The following is a 26,425-nucleotide window of genomic DNA, read 5'->3' as shown; positions in this document are numbered from 1 at the left end:
CAACCCGAATGGCATCACTACAAACTCAAAATGCCCACAGTGACATCTGAATGCAGTCTTCTCTATGTCCTGTTCTCTGACTCTAATCTGGTGGTAACCTGATCTCAAATCAATCTTACTAAAGTAGCATGCCCCATGTAGTTCATCTATTAGCTCATCAATCCGCGGAATAGGATATCTATTCTTAATAGTTTTCTTATTCAACATCCTGTAATCTATACACATCCGAAACGAACCATCTTTCTTCTTTACCAAAACTACTGAAGAAGCAAAAGGAGACTTACTAGGTTTGATGTGTCCCATCGCGAGAAGCTCCTTGATGGTTTTCTCTATTTCATCTTTGAGCCTTTTCGGATGCCTGTATGGAGTGATCATGACTGGTTTAGCACCCTCTTCTAATTCGATGATGTGCTCAATCCCTCTATCAGGTGGTGTACCAGGTGGAATATTGCTGAATACCTTACTATACTTTTCCCTCAATATCTGTATGTCGGAATGATATTCTATCTTTTGTTGTTCCTCCTGTGTAGGCATGAGAGTACACATGGCTGCCCATTCAATATCCTCATGTCTCACCAATCTTTCCAATCGTCCGAGAGAAATTGTTCGGATGTCACTATTCCGGATAGCTCTTAACACATGCTGTTTCCCATCCACTTCAAACTTGATCTCCATGTCCTTGAGTCGAAAAGTGACCTCACCCAATAAACATAGCCATGTCATACCCAAAACGATATCCAAGTCACCCATATTGACCACATGGTAATCCGTTTTGAATTCATAATTATTCAGGCGTAACAGCATGTCTCTAACTATCCTGTTACACTTAAGAGTGTACCCATCAGCAACCTGTACTCGAAGTCCTTCGAATTCATCTGTCTTAATACCACGACGCTCAACCAGTCATGCATCAATGAAGTTGTGAGTAGCGCCTGTATCAACCAAGGTGATCACCTTCTGTCCTGCTAAAACACCACGTAACCTAAAAGATCCCTCCTGCTGAATGCTAGACAAACGCCCTTGTTGTAAATGCAATTCGGGTTCCTCTTTTTGCTCTGAATTCCCTATTTCTTCCTCAGACTCTGAACTACTGTGATCATCCTCTTTTGCTGCACTGTCGGAATCTGACCCTTCGTAATATGCCCACATAACTCTGTTGGCCTTTCCTTTAGGTCTCAGAGGACAGACATGATCCCTGTCATATGGGCCTTTGCAATAGAAACATAATTTCTTCCTGCGCAAGTCGTTTAATGCTTCTGCATCCAGGGGTGTAGTAGATTTTCCCTTGGTTTCAATGCTCTTCCCTTTATTCTTATCAAACTTCTTATTGTCTCTAAAAGAGGTAGTACTTCGAGAGGTGAACCTACTAGAAGGTGCTGTAAGCTCCATACTCCGTGCTTTTCTCATGGCTTCCTGCAGTGTTGGTGGGTCAAATGCCTTGATCCATCCCTTGAGAGGTTCAGACAATCCTTCTGTAAATAAGATAACTAACCTTCTTTCAGACACATCCTGTACCATGACTGACAACTGCTGAAATTCACTAATATAAACCTCCAAATTGCCAAACTGTCTCAACTGTGCAAGGTTGCGAAAATAAATCTCTGGATCCTTCTTATCAAAACGCTCAACCAATCTATCCACAAAGTCCTGGTAAGATGTTACCTGATTGTGCTGCAAGGTAACCATCCCGTGTGACCACCAATCATGAGCTGCGCCTTCCAGATGCAAGGTGGCGTACCTAATGGCATCTATCTCTGTCATAGGTCTCAATGCCAAAAATGTATCCAACTTATGAACCCAAGCTTGCGCTGTCATTTGACCACTACCATCGAAAATTGGTAAAGTGAGTTTGCTAACAGCTCGCTGTAACTCACTATCATGACCTCCTCTAGGTCTCCTATTCTGGCGGCTGCTCCTCATATGTTCTCTCCTTTGATTTAGATAGCGATCAAAGTTCAATAGTTCACGTACATGCGGGGGTAATGCCTGCCATTCTGCAGTAGCAGCTCGGAGATCATCCTGGAAATCATCTGGCAAGTCATCTTTTCCTAACTCCTGAGCTTCTTCCCTTAGGAAGGTGGGACGAGTAGGCCTATTTGCTGTCCATGATTTGCACCTAGGAGCACCTTGTGAGCCTGCTACACTTCTATTATCATGATCAGATGTCCCTCTACCTTGTTCCTGAATCCTGGGCTGAACAACTCTCTCCATTATGGTAGTCAAAGCTTGTAGTGACTGAGCTATTTCTTGCTGTCCGGTAGTCATGATTCTGTAAAACTCTCTGGTTTCATCGTCATCAACTCTGGGAAATCTTGGTGGACTCTGTGATTGTCGTTCCCCCATATCTCTGCCTTTATATCTAGTCCTCCTACGAATATAATATCTGGAATATGATTGCATAAGATGTCCTGCCCAACAGGATGGCAGGAACACAGCTCTGATACCACTGTAATAACCCCTGCAGGTTATATCTTCTTCCAATACCAAAATCTCACTACTTCAAGGGTTAGACATTTCGTCAAGCAATTAGCAGGCAAGCTCTGAAACCTCTGAAAACAATACTTGGACAATAATTCGCTGACAGTGGCAAGTACAATGGAAATAATAATGCCAACTGTGTTCTAAAACAAAATAGCTAATAACAATTTAATGTAATGAATAACGGGTCTCATATACATTCCTTTTTACAACCAATTAACATAAAAGAATCTGAATCCGAACCTCCATATTAAAGACTGTTGGCAGGTTTCGATCTTGAGGCGGGTCCAGACTGGATCGTTTTGAGCTTCAGATACGTCCTTGTTTGATCAAGAAAATCGCATCAACATTTAGCTGGTTCAAACCCGCGTCTTGTTCAATGAAGTCGCATCTGGTTCAGACCCTTTCCCTTGTTTCCTACGGCTATTTACTCCACACGTTTGCCAGCGATATTCACATGCGTTGAAGGAAGTCGTTGGAATTAAAATAGAAAATCGCTTCTTACGCCCAGTTCCTCCCAATCCCGAGTGATGCCGATGGACGGGTTTAAGTTTATTCTATCCGCTTCCTCTCCCTATTCCGCCCTCTATCATTTGCATCTGATGCCGACTGCAGGTGATATATATATTGTTTTAACTTAGTTTCAAGCCTGCTGCAGTCTGCTACCGCTGATGAGAACAGAGCCGTATGGTTTCAAGAAAGTTCATATGACAAATTTGGCTGCCACTTCGACCAGATTTGGAGACTAGTGATCACAAATGTATTTCCCCAATTCGGCAATAGTAAGCTATCTCCTCCAATATCAACAAATCATAAAATTTGGCTTTGAGCCACATAATTTCTGCCTTGACGAGGTGACTGTAACGTCTCCTCCTATTTTGCAATAATTCGGATGATATCTCACAACCTCAAAATTGCTTACCTAAGGGAGTTTTCGTTCCCAAAGATAAATTGAGAATTTGCAGACCAAATGACTACAAATTGTTCCAACTGAAGAAGAAGTAAAATCCACAAAATCGCTTGTTCAAATGGGTGCCTCATGTCCTCTATTTATTCACTTGGTTGAGAAGTTACTAGAAGTTTTCCGGAATCATCTTTTATAATGTACTTTTATTATTAAACTTTATAAAATTAAATTAATAACTTTATAAAGTTAAAGTACAACCTTAATTTAATATTAGAACAAGTAGGCCCCACTTACTGCATTATTATTCTCCGAGAGCAAAAAAAAAAGTAATCATCTGGAAATAAAATGACTCTCTTTCCAAAATCATTTGCCTACGAGAGTCGATGATAGGCAAATTCTCTGTTAGAGTTATGTCCTTAGAAAGGGGACATGACATTAGATGAATAATAATAAATCACCTGTCTTGCGAAAACAACCGAAGAGGCATTAGAATTGAAATCTGACAACACCAAAGTGATCATGATGATGAAAGAGGATGAATGAACTCGACAGGGTGACTTACTATAAATAAATGCTCCCTCCAAAATTCTTAGAGCCCAAACCGGAAGCTCGAAATAAACCTGAGAGCATCACCCAACTCCTCTAACTCAACTAAGCTCATCGGAACCAACAATTCGACTTACTATAAATAGGAAGTCTCTCAAATGGAGCCAAAACACTATAGGCTGTTGAAAAGCCTATAACCCCACAACTGAGACCCTCAAATCTGACTATCAGCTCACAAGCATCTCAATGGTGAACTGACCAAGCCAACTACAGGAATCTACTAAAAATGGGGACATTACATTTGTTAGGTATAAATTTGTACTTGGGAAAACTTTCTTTTGTGCTTTTAGACTTGTGTTGGAAGGTGTACTTTCTTTCATATATTTAATGACATCATTGCTCTAGGTTTGATGAGCGCAACTTAGACGAGGTAATGCAATTTCAAACCTTTAATGAAATCCTTGACATTGGTAGATTGATCTTGGTCAAGGGATCTTCTTTGACCATATCCTTATAAACCCCTTTTGATGCCCTTTGATCCATACTTAGTCACTCGGACAAAAATTTCTTCCATTCAACATTATTATACAAAATTCCATATTGACTTAACCCTTTTTTCTTCTAGATACCATTCCAAAGGTGAAGTTGAGCATCTTCCATTTGATCTTCCACAACCTATCTTTTCGGGTGTCGTTAGAGAGATAATGTTGAACTTAACCATTTTCATGTGTCTTCCACCTTCTCAAGAGATGCCTTCTTGACCGATTTACCATTTGAAGAGAGTACATCCTAGGTTCTTTTGATCACACTTTTGGTTAACCTTGATTCTTCTTTAGAACTCAAATTTGTAGTCTCTAGTTAGGAAATATTTCAAAACCAATTTTTTTTAATAGATTGGGGCCAATCTTGTCTCAATACATAGTGAAATCAAGCATTTCTCAATTGAACTGGAAAGAACTTAGGAGACCAACGCCAAAGGTACCAAGAAAATAGAAGCCAAAAACGGGCAAGTGACCAAGTCAAAGAGGGGGTCTCCATTCATGATGTGATGTGTGAATAGGTCTCAATAAGCCCATAAAATGAAGTCTCACTCGATTATAAGAGGTAGTATATTCTACATTACAAAACTACATTTCTAAATAAATCCCTCACCTCTAAGACCCTGCAAAATTCTTGTGGTATGTCTCCATAAAGGAGATACTTTATCATTTTGAACTTTGGACTTCCTCAGCCACTAAACTTTGAATACTCCTAGCCTTCTCTATCAATGTCCTATTCACTCTTTTTGCAACTCCATTTTGTTGTGGAGAATATAGAGATGTGGAGATGTGGAGAATATGGAGTTGTCTTCTACCTATAAATGCCACAATCTTTACAGAATCTATCAAAATCATTAGAGAAAAATTCACCACCACTATTAGTCCTCACATTCTGTTGTGGAGAATATGGAGTTGTCTTCTGCCTATAAATGCCACAATCTTTACAGAATCTAATCAAACTTAGTACAGCAAACTTCACCACCACATTTAGTCCTCACATTTTATTTTCCTTCCAATTTAGAATTCAACCTTCGCTTGAAATTATTTAAAATGATTGAAAACATCTGATTTTCTCTTTACAAAAAATACTTGTATCCTACTATAATTATCATTAAATGAGACATAATATTTGAATTTTGCAATCAAAGGGACATCTATAGGACCAAACACATTAGAATTAATGAGATCTAACACACCACAAGATTAATGAGAACTAGAGTGGAACTCAACATGGTTTTCTTTTCCATTGCAATGCTTACATAAATCAAAATCAAGATTACAATCAGTCAAACTTTCAGTAAGGTTTTTCTTTTTCAGGTTCCTTAGACCCTTCTCTAATATAGCCAGGTCTCTTGTACCATAACTTTGTCTTATTTGTAGGTATCTTTGATTTAGAAGAAAAATTTAACATGCTAAAGCTCCATACTAATGTAATGAATTGGAAATATCTAAAATAGCATTTCTTTTCAAGGTGATATGAAAGACAGTTATAACTACCTATGCATGGTTATTGTTTCATTTCCATTTATACATAATCAAGTAAAGAAATAACTGATTAACTGCTTTTAATCCAAATAAAGAGAAACTAACCATATTGTTTAACCATAAAACATAACTGAAAATGCTGAACATAGATATAACGTCAAGTGCCCGAATTTCAAGGGTTTTGCAAATAGACTTTGACCTTGAATTGTGCAAGCTTTGGCTACTGGAGGATAGGAGAAGCATTGCCATTTGCTTAACCTCCCAAACACAAACCCTTAAGTATCCCCACGCAATCTCTACTAAGAAAGGCCCTCCCTACCCTGGGAAATAGGCTTGAGACACCATTGTTCAGCCACTGAGCATCGCAGTGTTAGAGCGTCAAAAACAGCCAGCTAGGCTTAGGCTATATTCCATACACCTATTAGCTAATTGTTAGCAACCTTGACCTCGAGTGATCAGAGCAGCAAGCATGCCACTAACCTACCTTGGCCAAGGATTTGTGAGGGCACCATGTATATGATCACCCACCGCTCTACTTGACAACAAGACTATTCTAAGAACTATCATGAGCTGACACGGGTTTTAAACATTTCATATTACTTGCTTAAGTTACTGATGGTTCTTTTCTTTTATCATGCAGGAATAAACCATAGTCCAATGATTGTCATTTCACACCCTTCAACTTGACCATGCTGGTCTTTCTTGATGATTCACTGTGTGGATGTATGGACATTTGTAATCACATCCAATGTATCTGCCGAACTGGCCTTGGCATTATAAAAGAAAACCTGAATGTTTAAGAATTAATATTCACAGCCAATACATCTACCTTTCTGGCTTTAGAAATAAAAGATAACTTGAATTCTAAAAAAAAGTATCTATTTTTGATTCGCAAGGTGCAGTTTTCTTATCTTAGGGGATATATTTCAGATATCCTTGTATAAGTCGCACCCAGTCATTCATGATTTCAAAGGAGAATTTCTTAGAAAAGAATTGCCATAACTATGGAGCATTCTTATGATATACACATAAAGGAAGAGAACATAGGATCATATCTTGATAGATTCCAACAACATCACTTAAGCTTGCCGAGCTGACTTAAGTTATGCCCCACTATATCATTTTAATAAAAATAAAACATGAAGTTTAACAGTGGTGATTTCATGACCTAACTGGAAGTCGTCCTTTGCAAATGGCTTGAATGATCTTGAGCTACGCTGGAAATGCACGATCTCTAAATGCTATAAAAAAGCGAGGTATCACTCGACTTATTCCATTTTGGTGCTGGAAGCTTGGCACTGAAGTATGGACTATGATTGAAGCAATGCTAGGAAATGGCGGAATCGCTATCTAATGAAGATTGGTAATAGTGAAAGTTATGTTGCTGAATAAAGGGTTGAACTCATAAGGATGAATGCAATGAAAGAATTGAGAGTAAGAATGAGAAACAAGAATGAGAGGTGATTCTAATCACAGGTGGTAACTTATTACTGGAGGTAAGAATGCTATATCTAAATGGGCTTTCACACGATAAAAATGAATATGGCAAGGAGTTACAAGATACAAGGCCATCGGTTCAATGTGGCAAAAATATTAATGTGCCATCAAAAAATAGCGTAAGGCCGATAAAATGAGAATGATAAACTATTGCCAAAAAAATAATATTATCCCATGCTAATTACCTTAATCTAATAATATCATACACCACCTACCTATACTTGTGTATGTATGTACACATGTATATATCTGTGTGTGTGTGTGTGTAGATAGATAGATATGCATGATATTATAACAATGTATTTAACATATACATCTTATATTATGTGTGGCGATATACATATGTCTTATTCTAATTCACGCATACATACATATATGTGTGTGTGTATATGCAAGCATACATAGATAATAATAATATGTATTATTGTATTAAGGCGTGGGAATATCACATAAAGCTCTAAGATCATCAAATTCATAAGGTAACACATTAGTTCAATGTTCAATGATTTCTTTTTAATAATGCACTTTCAGTGACTTCGTACCCCTTAGCCTTGGTGGTTAGAATTCATACCTGTTGACTCATAGGTGAAGTGGTGTCCCCTGCACAATTCCTCTCTAGCAATGCTTCTCCCCCTTGTACGTACTCCTATAAGAAAATAAGTTCTCCATGATAATATGATATTCCTCAAATAATAATAACCAGTATAATGAGTTATGGTTCATAAAACATTAAAATGGCTAACTACCATTTTACTCCCCATGAATGAATAACTAACTTTCCAATATTTCAAGATAATAATATAATAGCATCATAACGACTAACCATCTTATCATTTCACATGATCATAACTAATTTTAACTGTCAACCTACTTTACTTCAAAACTCAACGGCTATATGAGCATTTAAAATTAGGCAAAATTTGGGATGTAACAAAAAAAGCTCTTAAATACCTAGAATCTACGATCATTTGTTGAAGGTGAAACCATCACATTTTCCAATGAAACATCCATAGTTTAGTCTTCATAAAAGTACTATTACACTAGCTAATTTATTCATCCAGCTTATGCAAAGTGTTAATTTTGACACCTTTAGCAATCACCATAGCACCTCCCTTCAAAAGGAAAAGAACACACCACATCTTCCATCCTCAAAACAATAAAATTGCTACCAGTGGCCATCAAAAGAGAATCCGATGAATTAGGCAAAGAGCAAAGCAAGATGTAACATTTCTCCTTATCCATCTTGACACTAACAAATGGCAACCTAGCCACTAACCTATTGAATGCTTCCAAGTGGTCTAGAGTTTGTCCACCCTACATTCTCAAGGAATATGGTTTCTTCCTCGAGAAAGTCTTATTTACTAAAGATCTTTCTTGATACATTTCACCAAGCTTCTTCCAAATAGTCCTTGCAAAGGACTCTTCATTGACATTGATTAAAATAGAGTTTGCATGGCACAACTTGAGTAGTCCATTGGCCTTACAATCCACAACATCATATTTAGCAACTTCATTTGGATCTATAGATCTCAAAACAATCACATCAACATTCTTCTATAGATCACAATCTTTGAGTAAATCATCCATCTTCATCTTCCACATTATAAAATTGGTTCTAGAGAATTTGTCCACATTTATTCTCCTTGATGAATTAGCCATTTAAAAAATCATACAGTAAGATTACATGTATCATCTACAAAAGCTCCTACTGAAAGCTGGAATAGCTTAGGAAACTCAACAACCCACAATTGAATCCAAAGGGGATTCAGCCTAATGCCACTTGTAGGGAAGTAAGTAGAAAAACAACTTCTTACAATAATCTATGAGAGGGTAGTGTAAAATCTATTTGAGATATTTATAATAATTAGAAAAACACTAGATCTCTTGTATACTTAACATGAATCACTCACGCTAAATATGGATTTAGGGCCCTATCATATATGGGGAAATCAATCACTACGAGATAGAGATAGGGGGGCCTCAACAGACCAACTCTCCCTTGGCCTCCAGTAAAGACTGTATATGGTTTAGTCGGTCCCTTGTCTATATATGGGCCCTATATTGGACTCGAGCCTACTTATTGCCATAGTAGCGCAGGTTGGGGACGACTAATATAGCAAAAGAAAATCAAATAGAGCCGAGCCTTTCGAAGGTATCTCTCACTATAAAAAAAATGAGGTAGGTTCTTTGCTGAGTGTAGCAAAGGGGGGTGAGCTGCATTTATATCGTACCCATCCTGATGGCTACACACGGGGTGGGAGCATGGGGGGTGAAGCATTCATTATGCCCTGAGTCGAGCTGGGTTGTGTAGACTTACCGCTCTTGGGTAGGTTTATGTCATTCAAAAGTGGGGGCCCAGTTGCTAGTATAGTACTGGAAAAAGAAATATATGAGCAAGCTTCTCTTAGGAGTATCACCAACCAGAGATGCAAAGGTAACTGAATAGTTATAAGACTCTTACACACACCCTCCATCTCATGCACCTAATATATTAGAGATACAATATAGGAAATCGTCAAGCTGTATCACAAAATCGTGGGCTAAAAAACACTCATAAAGTTGGGTCCATCTTGTCTCTAAATAAAGATGCCATATGATGTGTCAATACAAACACCAACACATGTAAGTCTCTTTCATAGTTCATTTATGTGTTCAACACATTTTCACATTTCCTTTTTAAGGATGGCTAACCTCCAAAGGCCGTAACTTTTGAATTGGGTGTATGATTGATGAACCACTTGAAGAGCTAGAAATATCCTGATGTTCTCTATTACCTTCTAAGTTATTTAGCAAGATTTCAAGCCCATTTCATAGCCTCTAAAGCCTTCAAAATTGAATTTGAAAGTTTTGAGTAATTTTTAAAATGGAAACTTTAATACCTTCAAATCTGATCATGATCTGTTAGGAATTGAGGCCTTTGTAGGCACTTGGATGTATTGCTTTGATGTATTGATGACTAGCTTTCGCATAGATGAGAACATATGTTTGTGTGATATGACAAACACAAATTCTATATATCGCAGGTTGGTTATTAGTATAACTAAGTTGGTATATGACAGGATATGTTATGTGAGATTCGATTTGTGTAGCACAATGAGTATAGACATCATGTCTATGTTTGTTGAGTCTTATGTTTTGGATGAGTTACAGTTAGTTTGGTGAAGACAGTAGCAAACCAATGTACAGGGAATAATGGCAGAGACAATTGGTCGTAGATTGAGAAGCATTTAGGATATTCTAAAATGGTCGTTGTTGCGTAATGCGTAGTATATATTACTTGCAGCCAACAATGTTGAGGAAGCATACATTTTTATCATTTTAAAATGTAATATCTTTGTTGTAATGTGTGGGAACTTTATTGTAAATTTTTTAATGATGCTTATGAAGGTGGCATGCCTTAGCATGGACCTATATAATTAAATGTACATTGGGGAAGCTTTGACAAGATGATCTAATTAATTACTTGTAAGGTTATAAAGGGAAGATATTTTCTTTGGTTGTGAATCATCATCTATGCTATGTGATCAATTGATGTGGATGTGAGCTTCTATGTTGGACAATCAGAGTAGAGCAATGATTATGTTGGATAATTGAGGCGAGCTTCAAAGGAATTATTTTGGCAAGTAAGTTGCAACTCAGTCTATTCATGATTTTGAATTTGTTAGCCTGAAGGTTTTTCTTTCACATCTGTTAGAGAATTTGGGCAATGTGTCTATTTGTTTCCTATGAGTCTTTATCAAGGTTGGAACCTTCTAACAAAGTTCAAGGTCTCCTAATGAGGATTTTTCCTCTAACGGGGATTGTTGTACTAAATGCATTGTATTTGGATCACATCCTTTCACAAGGAACTTATATATTTGTACACTATCCTGTGGGTACCATCCCCACCGGGAATTTCCCTCTGATCAAGGGTTTTCGTAGCCAACAAATCATTGTGTTATGGTGTATGGTTTCTTATTGTTGTGCATCATTATTTTAATTATTGGAGATCAAATTTGTAAGTTTGGTTTTAATTAGATTTGGTTGCAACTGATTCAACCTCTCCCCCTCTTCAATTGCGTGTGAATTTTACTTCTTAACAATTGGTGTCAAAGCATTGGGTCCTATAAATATAGAGTTGAGATAATCTAGAAGGAATAATTCATCGAAGGGCTGACTATAGTAGTTTCTCTTTTGTATTGTTCATAACAGTCGAGGTCTTCTCTTTTGTGTCCTCAATTGTATCTCAGATTTACCTTAGAAACTACCACCTCAGCTAAGGCCTTCTATTATAGTAGTTTCTCTTTTGTGCCCTTTATTTAGGGCATACACTTTCCTTATTGTGTTAAGTTATATGTGTTACAACCCCCTTATGCCTAACTTATGGATAAAACAAAAAACACTAGTCTCTATTTGAACCACTAAAGCCAAGTTTTGCAAACCATAAATTGCTCTCAATAAATAGGTTGTGTCGCTTTTCAAGGTTATCTTCATTGGTTTCTTGTCATCGCACAATCCTTTTGCCTCTTTATGATCTCAACAACATTTATAAAGCTATAATTCAATGGAAATGTATCATAGTCCATTAGCAAATGAAACATGCCATAAAAAGAATTTGCTTCATTTTCCACAATTCACTGCAATTTCAAAATTCCTTTTACATTCAACATCTTTAGACCTTGATATTGCTTCTTGTGTGAAAAGCTTGTGTACTTCTACTCTTTAGATTATATGGGACACTCTTTTATTAAATGGCCGATAATAAATTTTACAAAGAAATTTTCCAGGATAATTAACTTAGGTGTTATCTTCATTTTTTGCAATTAGTATGCCATAGTTCATTAGGTTCTTTATTGTTCTTTCTTCAATTTCTTCATCATTCAAAATATATTGTGAGTACCTGTATTGTTCCTAATTCATTGTTGCTACTTCCAATCACTCACCTTCATATGTTTTATTTTGGCTAACAAGATTTTTTATTTTTAGCTTTCTATTCCCATCCTTGTTTTGTACATTTTTGTGTATGATGAATGGTATAACTTTATTTGTTCTTGATGAAGGAATAAGATCTTCAGTAAACCATCTTTTATTTAAATCATTGTTCAATTCTTTTATCTAATTTTATAAGCATTTCTTCGAGGTTGTCATTATAATCTTCTATAGCATCATGCTAACCTTGTGTTGTAGATTTCTTCTATGATTTCATTATCAGCTTGTTGATGAATGTTTTTGATGCAGAGAGCACAACAAGAAAAGTGGTTTCCTTGTTATCCCTCACCCACTTCTCCAAAAGAGGACTAAGGTTTCCTCTTGTATTAGATGGCTTCTAGGGTCTCTAGTTCAACCCCCTCAACAATCCCTACTTCCACACTTCTCCCCAACCTAGGCAAGGTTCTCAAGTTTGACACCTTTTGGGTCTTGCAAACTCTAGCTCTCAAAGTTGCTACTTGATGGAATTTCCTTTTGGACTTCTCACCAACTCTCCCAATCACCTAGAATGATGACTTAGGCACTCAAGTAGGGTGTTTCAACAACTGGTTTGATTCCCAACTTCTTACAATGCTCCAAACCCAATTTTGGGTAGTAGGTCAATTAGGCCTTCCTAATTAGTTTTTCCTACCTAACTTCCAAAACTTCCAGCAAACTATAGTTTCAAATACCCTTTTTTGATCTTATTTCAGAATCCAAGAGATCAAGGCTTGACCCTACTTTGGCACTTCCTAACCCTTACCTTGTACACAGACCTAATTAGGCCTAATTAGGCTTGGTTTACAAAGCAAGTATAGGAAAATGGATGCATAGAACCAATCTAACCCCTTGGATATGTTCCTCGACACTAATTAACACCAATTACCACATTTCATGTCCTACTGACATTGTTTGATCCTTCAAATGCTTGCTGCTGCATTTCCTTGGGTCAAATACATAGAGGTATTTGACCTAGGGCTGATTAGGAAAAATAGCAACCCACTGAGTCCAACCTCCAAACTCTGGAATCTATTAGTACAACATCCCAAGTTGCTTTTCTCAAATGGCCATTGAATTCCATCCGTGGAAAGGCAAGTTAGGCCCACATGTTGGTTACTCACTCCAATTAGGCCCACATCTTGGTTTAGATGCTGTCTGGACAAAAACTGATGTAACTTTTGATAGAGGTATCAAATCAATATGAAACCAAATGCCTTAGTGACCTAATTCATCCCTCTATCAAATCATGTACTTTGATCAGTCTTGCCAATCTGTACAGGTCCGTACAAACTCAAGAAACAACAGAATTACAAGTAAAACTCAGTTTTATTGCTCTCCAAAACTCCAAATCATTACAATATGTCCTTCTCTGTCCTGAGAGATGTTCAAAATGTTTAAATAGGCCTTCCCCAACGGTCACAACAGAACAAGGCTGGTTACAACCACTTTTTTGAAAAGTTGCATCAAAATTGCATCTTTTCATTAGTGCAAAATTGACAACTTTTATATTTTCCATCTAATTGCTCTCTAAGACCTTTTGATCAGTTTGGACAAGTATGAAATGACTTATTAAGTCTATATAACTCTATTCTAACCAACATTATTGAAAAATGCTTGAAATCTTATGGTGATCCAAGGTTTATAATGCACCAATGGATACCTTGCTTTTACATTTTTATATTTTCAAGACATATGAGACATTTTACCTACCATTTGCTATCCTCCTATTACTTCTACATCTTTTTATTGATTATTTGATTGGTGCTCTGCACCAGTTTTGTTACCTTAAGTCCAAATATTTAAATGACTCCACAAACCCCAAAAGAATGTAACTGAACGCTCACCATAGACAAATGGGAGGCACAATTACACCACAGCCATCTATGACTTTTAGCAATACAATTCCCTTGTGTAAGATATGCAATGAATGGAAAATTGATATGCTTTTAACCAGAAAGTGAAGGAAGGAAACAAACATGCATGTAAAGCAAATAAACTTTAATGTCACTCAAACAGATAATGAATATAAATGGAACAAACTTCATTTACATAAAGCATCCCATAGTACGAATAGAGGAAATAAGCCTTAAAGTGCTCATAGATGTTATTCAAAGATGATTAACACGTAACCTTGTAAATTATCTTAATGCAATTCACAAGAAGCATAGAAACAAGGGCCCAAAGAATGGAAACACAAAGTTTTTATATGCATTCATATGAAAAAGCTAAAAAGAATACGGTATTTTTACATAACAGATAAAGCCAAAATTGTGCCTTTCTATATATTTTTCCTGCCTTTCTATTTACAAGAAGTATGCTTTTATAACACTAAGTACCCCTTTCAACAATGATGGTTACAAAAGAAATGGAAGCGGTTCAGTTTTTATTATCAAGAAAATTAATGCTCTATAGTCCTTCTGGGTCCACTTCCGTGTTTTCTTCATCTTCAACTTCTTCCTCTTCCTCCTGTTTGCATGCAAGAGATTTAGGAGATCCACCATGAAGTCTAGAGCTCTTTCCTCTTCTACCTCAGCCTTGATAAAACCAAATTCAGCACGATACCTTTCGCCCTCCAACTTGAAAATGTCACTCTCATAACAGGCGTGACTGGTTCTCAAATCCCAGTCAGCAGTGAACATGCTGGAGATGATATCAAATTGTTTTGTTTCTACTTCTATAAGGCCAGGCTGAAGCATAGGTTTGGGCTCCTCATTATTGTATCCCTCTAGAAAAAGAATTCCCATCTTGGCAAGAGAGAATTTTCAGCTGCCGTAACGTGCAAGATGACCGTTAGGGAACAAGATAGCCAAGGAATGAATTTTATAGTTTATTTATAACAACTTCAATCAGCTTATTAATAAGGTTGGTGCATGAGAAATTTAAATTTTGTACTTTGTCACCTCAAGACAAGACTTATTTTTCACCAAGTTCGAAAAGCATGTCCCATTTGAGAGATTACGACAGGATCGCCTTATTTAATGCAAAGCAATATTGTGTTGACCACACCTTGGAAAACACACCACCTGGCAGGCACTTGCCTTTTGAAGTTTCAAATCTTTAATCGGAAGTTATCAACTTATGAAGGTGGGTGACTGTGCGACTATGCCACTTGGTCATGGTACATGGAAGCATTCAAAGAAAAGTCACAGTGTGCAGGATTTATGGAACTCATGATGAAGCAACACTATGGGTTAGGATTTTGAAGAAGGTAGCGATCGAGCAACTTAGGACTTGCAAAATGGGAAGTTTCAAAAAAGAGGGCTCATAAACCACAACTAACACAACTCAAAGCAATTTGAATTCTTCTTCGAATGTTTTTCTAATCTCTCCCATGTATTTCTAGAGGATGGCACAATCTATAAATACCTATCATTAGCCATGCCTCTTAGGGTTGCATTAAAAGATCATAGACAACATGCTCTATTGTGTTGGCTATTTGTTGTGCAAATTGTGTCACAAGTCTAATAATGCCTTACAAGATCCTTTGCTTCATTGCTTGTGAACTTAGGTAACTTATGCCTATGCTCACATGGGCCTGATGGTCGAGTGACCATTTTATTTACTTTGATGCTAATCAAGTGCTTGAAACTAGCTCTTTTGGGATTGTTGGTCACTTGGAAACCCTATACACGTATTGCAATTTCAATGTATGGTCAATTGTTTTTCTTTACATTCTCTTTTGTATGACCTAATCTTTAACACTAAATTTTTGCTGAAATTCTTCTTTAATTACCGACTCTTTGATAGTTCAAAGGTTGCTCTCATATGTATCTACTTCTTTGTCATTGGAGTATGTTGATTCTTCTTCATATTGATGTTGGTCTACAAGATCAACCTATGCCTTCTCAAGTAATGGAAGGTATCTATCTCCACCCACTCTCCCTTTGTGTGGTTATTCATAATGGGTAAAATGATTTGATATCTTTTTTCTTGACAACAGCTTTGGCTTTTACTTCTACTCTTACTTATAGTTTGGGATGGATTTCAGCTTTAGATTTGCATTGACAGAACCTCTTTGGCTACCTCCTATATTATTCTTCATTGTTATTTTTGTTCTTCCTATCTTCAAAATCACTTGATCCATTTGTATTGACCATATTTTGATTTCCTCCAGCCTTTATTAGTGTGTTAGGGTGTGAATATCTTCTATTAGACCTTATTGCTCTTAAGGTAGCAGGACCGAAAAGTTTCCTTTTCTCTCTAATAAAAGTAATTCTTAAAACAATGAATAGATGGAGTAGTAAAATATAGTTTTGTTTACACATGAAGTTATTAGTATTGCAGGAGTAGACCAACCATGACCAAACTTCTTTCCTTGACCAAACACACTTCATTTAAATAGTTATTTGGTTGAGAACGGTGGTCCAATTGACTCCTATAACTACCCGAACACCAACAAACAATTAATGCATAGTTGTATACAACCATATTAACAAATCATAATAAAGGCATACTATGTTGACTACAACAACCTTTTCATTTCCAGCTCTTGTTTGATCCATACTGGAAAGAAAGTTGGAATGTGGGAGTAACAACAATAGGACCGTCTTTTACGGTGAAGCTTATTGATGTCCATTTATTTTTTTGTTCACCTTTTATCCTATAAAATAATTGTGATTGTTTCATCATGAATATTTCAAAGAATGCTGCTACAGATATAAGAAACAACAATGATATGTAGACTTAATGTTACAGACTACAGTTCTATGAACTGCTGGGGTAACTATGCTCTATGTTTGGGCACAGGACTTGCTCAATTTGTTCTAAAATATGCAAAATGGAATTGAAAAGTTCCCAGGGTTTAATATTCAAAGTATGCCCTATAACATTGAGGTAAAGTTGTCTATTTAGTGTTTGCCTGTGTATGGATGCAATGGTGAGTAAAGAGCTGGGAAACTTCTAACTGCACATTCATGGAAGAAGTGTGTCAGATATCTCTCTCATTGTATGCCACACTATGTAAGCTTTAATTTCTATAATGCAGAAAGGTTAACATGTTAGGGAAATTAAATATAGATTGCCATGGTGAGAAACCAGATCAAAATGGAATTGGTAGCCACATTACTCATTATCATTAAATCCAGGTAAATTTACAATTGTTTCTTTACAATGAAGGGTTTATGCCTTGTTGCTATGAAGTGCACCACATTCTTCCTCTCTATAAGTTGTTGTGGTTGTTACATGGCTCTTTCTTTGGTTGCATTTTCCATCAATGTCATCACAACACTTTAGCCTGTTCATCTAGGTGTTGCACTGGTTTCTGGTCCAATCAATTGTTGTTATCGGTGGATCAGAATTATAAGCACTTTGTTTCATTTGTGTCTATTTTAGATCTTAGAAAACTTAAGTTCTTTGTTTTCCCAAATATTGTATCATTTGTGAGTGAGTTTATATTACATCCTAGTATTTGATTTTGACTGTTTTATCGTCACTTTAAATTGAACGAGTACTTGATTTTGACTGTTTTAACGTTGCTTTAAGATTCACATGTCTTTATCATGTGCAGGTAATAGATCTTTTGAAGCAAATGCACCAGTCAAAAGGCACAGATGGAACTACATCACAAGTAACATTAACTAAAAGTCAGCGTGAAAAAAAGGATAAAATGCGTCGGATTGCAACAATTTTGGAAGCCTCTCTTCTGAAGCTTGATGATTCTCTCATGTTGTTCCATGACTTCTAAAGCTGTCTGATTGTGATTCATGCAGTGACTCAGATATATGATTCCTCTTTGCAGAGAAGATCCAAGGTTACATTGTCTGCATATTCTTCATTTTTTATTACATTAATATCGATGATGATCTCTATGGATTCCTACCTTGCACAGATAGGAATTGGTCAATTCATCAACTAGGGTTAGGTATTAGTTTGCCCCCGTGTTCTACTGAGATTCCTTCCCTGGATATGTCTGAGGACTTCTAGTCTTGGATGAGATGTACTTTCCCTGTCCAATTCTTTTCAAAATTCTGGGCTTTTCTTGTATTTTGGGGACTTCCTGCCATCTCTGGCCTCTCCAGGAAGCCATAATGTCCCTCACTTAACGAATCCACATTTGAAACAGCCAAAAAAAAATCCTAATATAATGCATCCCACAACCATGTCCAAACTCCCATGCATGCCTTATGCTGCTTCATATTCATCAAAAAATAAGAGAAAGCGAGAAGAGGAGCAGTAGCTATGTATTATGCATGATGCAACATCATTTTTAGTATCTCCCAATGTAAATCGTATTTCATATCTATGATTGTCTATCAGATGAATTATGGAATCATTGAATTGTTAGTGAGCTCATTCTTTAACCATTAAATCCAGGTGAATTTACAATTGTTTCTTTACTATGAAGTGTTTAAAAGAGTAAAATCTTACTATCCGTGATGCCTATGTCTGTTTCAGAATACAGGTATAGGCATCACAGATAATAAGATTTTGTTCTTTTAATAAAAAAATGTATGTGCAAATAAGATGTCGTGTATTCATGCATTCAAGTACCTTTCAACTAACCTAACTCCATTATTTTGGGGGGTAAAGATCAACATACTATATTTAGCATAGAAAGTGGATACTGTGTCCACTTTCTGCTGGGACAAAATGCAAGGAGTATCATATATATTTTACAGGAGATTTCTGCCATGGAAGTTTGAGACCAATGACCCCGAGGACCTTGAAGTGTGTATTATGTATGGTACAATCCTTCCTGTTCGTTTAAAACAGCTGGAATGATATACTGTCATGACACTCACTAATAACATTTACATACAGACCTATCACTGAGGAAACAAATGGATAAAAATCTCAGTATTCTTATTAACATGTTATCATGATATTTACAAAAACAAAGCTTATCCAAGCCTTCTCGCTTTCATCATACCTAAAGTAAGTGCTTTGAATAAGGACATTCATCTTACAAAGCTAGTCTTGGCTAAATCAAGAGTAGCTTTAGCACCTATAGGAAAACCAGAAGTGTATCCGAAAGGATAGCCTATCCAAAGGAGAGACGTCCCAACTAAGAGCAAGAACAAAAGGAACAAGCTGAAGGAATATAATGATGGATCTAATTTGGTGAAAAAATAAGTCCTACTTTGAGATGACACAAGATGTTCCACAAGAAATTAACTCCCAATAAAGAGTGCTTCCAAGTATGAACTCCAAAAGTAAGTAAAATGGAAGAGCCAGAGGATCTATATGTAAAATCCCCTTTTTGCACCTAGTCAATTTGGACTTCCTGTAGGCCTATAGTAAGGTTTCCCTAGGCTAACTAGAGTTTTGGGGACTCAGTCTCCTGTGGGGAGATCAAGAGGTGGTTTCAATGTCTTCCAATAGAGTTATACTAATTTTAGTAAGTTCTGTTTGGGCACTTGGTCTCAGCCCCTACTTCCTCTCAGTTCAAATTGAAGTGCTTTCAATTTTGAGGTGCCTTGGGGTTGTAAGGTTGGACGAATATTATTTTATCGATTTAAGTGTTTTTCATGAAGTGACTTTATCTCATTGCTTGTTGCTATAAAGCGTTCATATTGTGTCTCCAAATGCCAAACTTAGGGAAGGGGAGACAAACTTAAGTCTTTTAAAAAAATATTTTGTTATCCCTGAAGGAGATGCCAAGTAGAGGGGATTATATTTTTCTTTAAAAGATAAAGTGAGAAAATAATTCAAATTTCAAGTGGTTTGCCCTAATTCGTCCCTTCACATTATAAATATGAATTTTGGGTTCCCATTTGAACGTTCTGAATTGATAACTTGAGGAGGATGTTGCTGGAATAGACTCAAAGAGCTCCCTTCTTGTTGGTTGAGGACAGACCCTCATCACTGTTAGCCAATTTTGGTGGTGAAATATTCACCCTATCTAGTTGGTCAGTTAAGATTCAATTTTCTGTTATTTTGGCTTGCATATGGGTTTTTTAGGTTTCATTAAGGTAGTGGAGATTTTGTGATGAGAATATTAAGAAATCATCAATATAGTTAGCAATAAAACCAATATATGGAGCAAAAAATTTATCCATGCTTATTTGACATTGAGTTGGAGCGTTTTTTAATCCAAATGGCATGATTAAACATTCATATAAACCCATACAGGTGGAGAATGTTGTTTAATGAACATCTTCTATCTGGAGTTTAATTTGATGATATCCTGATTTGCAATCAAATGTAGAAGACACCTTTCGCATTGCAGCTCTATGGATTAATTGTTCCTTATCAGGAAAAGGCCACTTGATATCTACAGTAATAGAATTTAAAGAAATATAGTTGATTACCATTCTAGCCTTACCTCTTTTAACCTCTAGATGGTTTTGAACTATGAAGCAAGAACAACTATACTGAGATTTTGATGGTCAGATCAATCCTTTTCTGCCAGTTCTTGTACCTGTGTTCTTACTTCTGCTTCATCTTCTTTAGACAAAACTATTTTCTTCAGTTGTACTAGCTGATTATGCAATGTTTTCATGGAAGCATGGATTGAACCTACAGTTGTACTAGCTGATTATGCAATGTTGGCATGGAAGCATGGATTGAACCTTTCTCGCATTTAGATAATAGATGTTCCATGCAACATTCCTTTAGCCTAGAGATCAATGTCTGCAATGCCTGAGAATTTATATTTATAATCTTTTGAGAGAACTTGGTAATTACTTGATGTTGCTTTTGCTTTCTCTGTAAAGCTGCTTCACGAGTGACAAGATCTTCTATTGATGGATTTGTCCACTGGATCTTTACCTATCTTTTTTTATGTGAAGTGTCTATTTGTGGAAGAGCAATTTTTCAGCATTATGAGATAACATGATGCAATGTCCCCACTTGGGACACACCCTTAATTCACTTTTAGTTCCCAACATACGGTTTGCAAAAGATCTTATTTGTATATATTTGTGAATAACCTATAAAAATTTCAATTAAATTTTGAGAATATAAACTTTTCTTTCCACACCCTACGTTCACCCAGTATATAAGTTCTTGAAATAATAATAATAAAAACAATGTATATTTGATATTATTCTCTTCCCATAATATTAACAATATAACTAAGGTGAATCTTTAAAAAAAATTACTTCTCAACCACCTCCCTTAAAATACTCCTTACTAATTAAATTAGCTACTCAAAGCTCTTTTTCAATTTTCATGCCTTTTTGAAAGACTTAATTTTAATGCCCAATATTCTTATATATACTATGTTTCATGGTGGAAATTCACTTATTATTATTATTATTATTATTATTATCGGCTTTCCTTGTATTTTATTCCCCTTAATGTTTGGTTGACTGTATGCATCCTTTTGTTGTCTTTTTATCCTTGAGATTGCTGCTTGTTACTGGGTTTGATTCCTTACCAAAGGATTCCTTTCCATATTTTAATCATTTCCTTAATTAATTCTCTTTTTATACTATTATAATCTTCCTAAATTCTGCTGCCTGGGAGATGGATACTTCCAAAAGAGGAATGGGAAGAGAGGTTCTGTCTATTTTGTAGCACACGAATGGTGAAGAGAGAACAACATTTGATCTTAGACTGCCCTGCCTACAATGACATCCGCTCTAGATATAGGGATATTTTAGGAACGGGCAACCTAGTTACTCTTTTTGAGGAACCGCAGCTTGAAAGGTCAGCAAATTTAGTGGTCAACATTCACTGTCAAAGAACAAATCTCAGGAAATAATTTCAAAAGAGCTAAGGTTCCAGACGTTTCGTTGTTTATAGGCAGTCCCATAGCCTGCTCAGGCCTCGTGGACATTATTAAAATCTTTCATTCATTATTTTATTTTATTGAATGGGAAATATCCCTCCTTTTCTTTTGGCCTTTTATTTGCTTCCAAGGTGGTAGTGTTTTTCCCTTTTATTTTGCTCGGGTCTTAATGCTTTGACTATAATTGTATTCTCCATATGTTGGCAGACAAATTTAGTGTGTCAAATATTTATGTCCTTTGCTCTTTTCTTTCCCTCATGTCTACCATCAAAATGGTCCTTTATCTCTTTGTAACTATTTTTAATTCGCTCTTTTTCTATATAATTTCAGTATGTTAATGGATATGGTATGGCATTTTGAATTTTGATTTATTATTTCTTCTAACCTACTCGATGCCTGATTTCTTTTGATGTTGATTGCTTTTATAGCATGGGAATTTGTCCTTATGGTCAGTCGTGCCCCTTTGTCATGTGTGATTTAGGTCTAATGGTATTTATTTTAATGTGCTTAGGAATATCTATTTAGGCATTTCTATAATTGATAGATTTAGTTGTTCAGTCAAATATGTTTTGATTAATATTATGTGTTTTTGATATTAATAATATTTAATAATTATAATAGTTGTATTATCTATATTTGATGATATCAATTAAATAGATTATTGTATTTGAAGATTTAACTTATATGTCTTCATCCTTTTAAAAGGTAGTTATTATTTATTTTTTTCTTTTTATTATTTATTATTTATATTTTATTTCAAGGAGGGGGTATTACAGCCCTACCCTACCGAAATTGTTTTTCCTCAAGCAATTGCAATTTCTACTTGATTCATTGGATCTTAATGAACCTTTGTGCTTTGTTATATGACTTGTTCAATTCCAAAGATTAAGTTTGACAATAAAACCACGAATTACATAATAAATTGGTATCATGCATTTTGTGATTGATTTATATTTGATGATTGAATGATAGATTTCATGATATCAAGGTTGGTGAAATGTTTGAATGATCGTAATTTGATTAATACTTTTATAATTGAAAGAGATGGTTTGTTCTTCAAAATCTGCAACATATTTTATTGTAGTTTGATGATTCATTTAACGAAATAGATTGAACAAGTTAGCATATTAAGCTCAAGTCCTTTTTGTTTAATACATTACCTCCTTGAGAGGATGAAAAGCTCAATGTCTCAGGGCACTAGATACCTATCTATGAGTAGGCTCCCTCAAGACACAAGGACTACATGTTCACACCCATCTTGGACTTTTCCCTCAGGTTTTTGGAATCATTTTCTTACCCATCTTCAAATCTTTTCTCGAGGTATTTGAAACCATGTCCTCGCCTATCTTGGAATCTTTCCTCAAGGTATTAGAACCCATGTCCTTACCCATCTTGGGATCTACCTATCTCGAGTGGATTTACTCTACCTCTCTCATCTTGACTATGAATCACTTGTAATCATGAACTTATATTCATCATTTACCTAATCATTTTTTCTAAGCTTCATTGTCATATGTATTCAATATTTTGATCTTTTATTGATTAAAGTGTTTATAATTGTATTTACCCTAGAAGAAGATCATGCTCAAATACCACTATAATGTCCCCACTTGGTACACATCCTTAATTCACTTTTAGTTCCCAACTTACAGTTTGCAAAAGATCTTATTTGTATAAATTCGTGAATAACTTATAATAATTTCAATTAAATTTGAGAATATAAACTTTTCTTTCCACACCCTATGTTCACTTAATATATAAGTTCTTGAAGTGAAAATATATTATATGAAAATATAGTATTTAAGTGAAAATATATTATATGAAAATATAGTATATTATATTTTCACATAATATACTATATGAAAATATATAATAACAATATGACTAAGGTGAATGCATATATTTTCATATACTATTGTTTTTCTCTAAATCATTTTTACTTCTCAACCACTTCCCTGAATACTCCTTACAAATTAAATTAGCTACTCAAAGTTCTTTTTCAATCTTTATACTTTTTGAAAGACTTAATTTTAGTGCCCAATATTCTTAAATATACTACGTTTTAAATGGTGAAATTTTTTTTCTTATTTTTTTATCTTTTTTAAAGAGAGGTAAATGCTTTGACCTGGAGCTATGAACTAGTGAGGCCACAAACGAGGGACCTCATCCCCATTAGATTTGAACCTTGATAGCAAGGATAACAACTCAACAACTTAACCATTACAACATGCCACTATTGGCATTATTATTATATTGGCTTTCCTTGTATTTTATTCTCCTTAATGTTTGGTTGATTGTATCCATCCTTTTATCGTCTTTTTATCCTTGAGATTGTTGCTTGTTACTTGGGTTTGATTCCTTACCAAATAATTCCTTTCTATATTTTAATCATTTCCTTAGCTAATTCTCTTTTTATACTATTATAATCTTCCTAAATTTTGTTGCTCCTTATTTTATTTTATTGAATGGGAATATCCTTTCTTCTCTTTTTGCCTTTTTAGTTATACTCCATGTAAGCTCAAATATACTTATTTCTCTTTTTGGCTGCCAAGGCGGTAATTTTTTTTCCATTTTATTTTACTAGGGTCTTAATGCTTTATGCTTTGACTATAATTGTATTCACCATATGGTGATAGACAAATTTAGTGTGTATTTATGTCCTTTGCTCCATTCTTTCCCATATGTCTCCCATCAAAATGGTCCCTTATCTCTTTGTAACTATTTTTAATTTGCTTGGTTTGACATTTTGAATTTGGATTAATTATTTCTTCTAACCTATTTGATGCCTCATTTGTGTTGTGTTCATTGTATTTATAGTATGGGAATTCGTTTGTATGATCGATCGTGCCTCTTTGTCATGTGCGATTTAGGTTTGGTGGTATTTATTTCAATGTGCTTAAGAATATTTATTTAAGCATTTGCATAATTGATAGTATTAGTTGCTTGATCAACATTATATTGATTAATATAATGTGTTGTTCTTGATATTAATAATGTTTAATAATTTATAATGTTTGTATTATCTATATTTGATGGTATCAATTAAATGGATGATTGTATTTGAAGATATAGTTTATGTCTTCATCTTTCTAAAAGATAGATATTATTTATTTCTCTTTCTATTATTTATTATTTATATTTTATTTCAAGAAGGAAGTATTACATATAATACAAGATTATGCCACTAAGTAAGGTGGAAATGAATCCATAAAAGTGTTTCAAAAACCTATATCATACCCTAAATTATATCTATACAAAAGTTGTATGTACAAATTGATTGTTAATTTGTACAAGTATACTGAGTGCAAAATAATTCCAGTGAATTTTTTCCCCCATGGTCTTTGTTGAAGAGGTTATTGAAGCTTCTTCCCAAAAGCCAAGCACATGTTCAACTACAAATTTGAGATTCACACTCATATCTGTAAAGCAACATATTTCTTAAAGGCTTGACCTTCAAATTCGGGAATTTTTATCGATATCAAGATTGATTTCTCAGTTCTAACAATAATAGAAAATTCTATTTGAGCAGCTTTTGTGGTTGAAGGATATCTATGAATGTGTGGAGGAAAACCTGAAAATTTGGGTATTGTCTTTCTAAAAGGTGTCAAGGCATGTGGATTCTTTGATGCGTCATATTTCTTTACTGTAGGATTAAAAGGCTCTATATCTAAAATCTTTTGTGACCCTATTTTAGACATATATTTGTCATCTGATTTTGAGCTTTGTTTTGAAACTAATTCCAATTCTGGCATAGTAAGGTCTCTTTCATTTTCTTTTGTTTTAGACTCATAATTTTGTCTTCCCATCATAAATTACACACTAATTTGTCGAGTCTCATCTTAAAAAACATACTCATTGTTATTATCCTACTACGACTCATCTTCTTTAGAAGATAGTTCATAAACTAAGGAAATTCTATCAAAATTAGACTTTGGAACAACCATGATGAGCACCATAGACTTTGGAACAAACGTTTTCTTTGAGTATAGGAAGCTTTTTTTGAATCGAAGCATTATAAGATTGTTTTCGAATATCTTATCTCACTAAATCAAATCAGAATTATACAAAGCTTCCATAGAAAGGTTTTGATTTTGTATTATATCATTGACTAATTCTCCAAACTTTGAAGGTAATAAAGCTAAAAATATGACCTTAATAAAATCTTTTTATTGCAAACTTAACTTATAAACCATCTTCCAATAATCTACTACATATTGCTCAAACTTAGATAGATCACATAACATCATGTTTTCCAAATGCATTTGATCCTCTTTCTTTTTATGTTTCTCAGTAAATAAGGCTTCTCTTAGAGCTAATAGCCTTACTAATTCTATTATTAATTGAGATTCATGT

General features: G+C 35.2%; 1 protein-coding gene across 1 annotated transcript in view; it reads left to right on the top strand.

Moving 5' to 3' along the window:
* Positions 1-18,638, top strand: part of LOC149568828 (RNA polymerase III subunit RPC82 family protein) — a 315,995-nt gene extending 297,357 nt beyond the window's left edge. Inside the window, exon 14 of the mRNA XM_089821705.1 lies at positions 17,906-18,638. Coding sequence (XP_089677831.1) covers positions 17,906-18,082 — 177 coding nt within the window. The 3' untranslated portion in view covers positions 18,083-18,638. The remainder of the gene's footprint in view (positions 1-17,905) is intronic.
* The last annotated feature ends 7,787 nt before the right edge of the window (positions 18,639-26,425 follow it).

This window comes from Cupressus sempervirens, chromosome 3, assembly GCF_028749045.1.
Source record: "Cupressus sempervirens isolate cs-2001-9-10 chromosome 3, ASM2874904v1, whole genome shotgun sequence".
NCBI lineage: Eukaryota > Viridiplantae > Streptophyta > Pinopsida > Cupressales > Cupressaceae > Cupressus > Cupressus sempervirens.
Note: the sequence above shows the minus strand (reverse complement) of the source record. Positions and strands in the feature narration are given on the sequence as shown.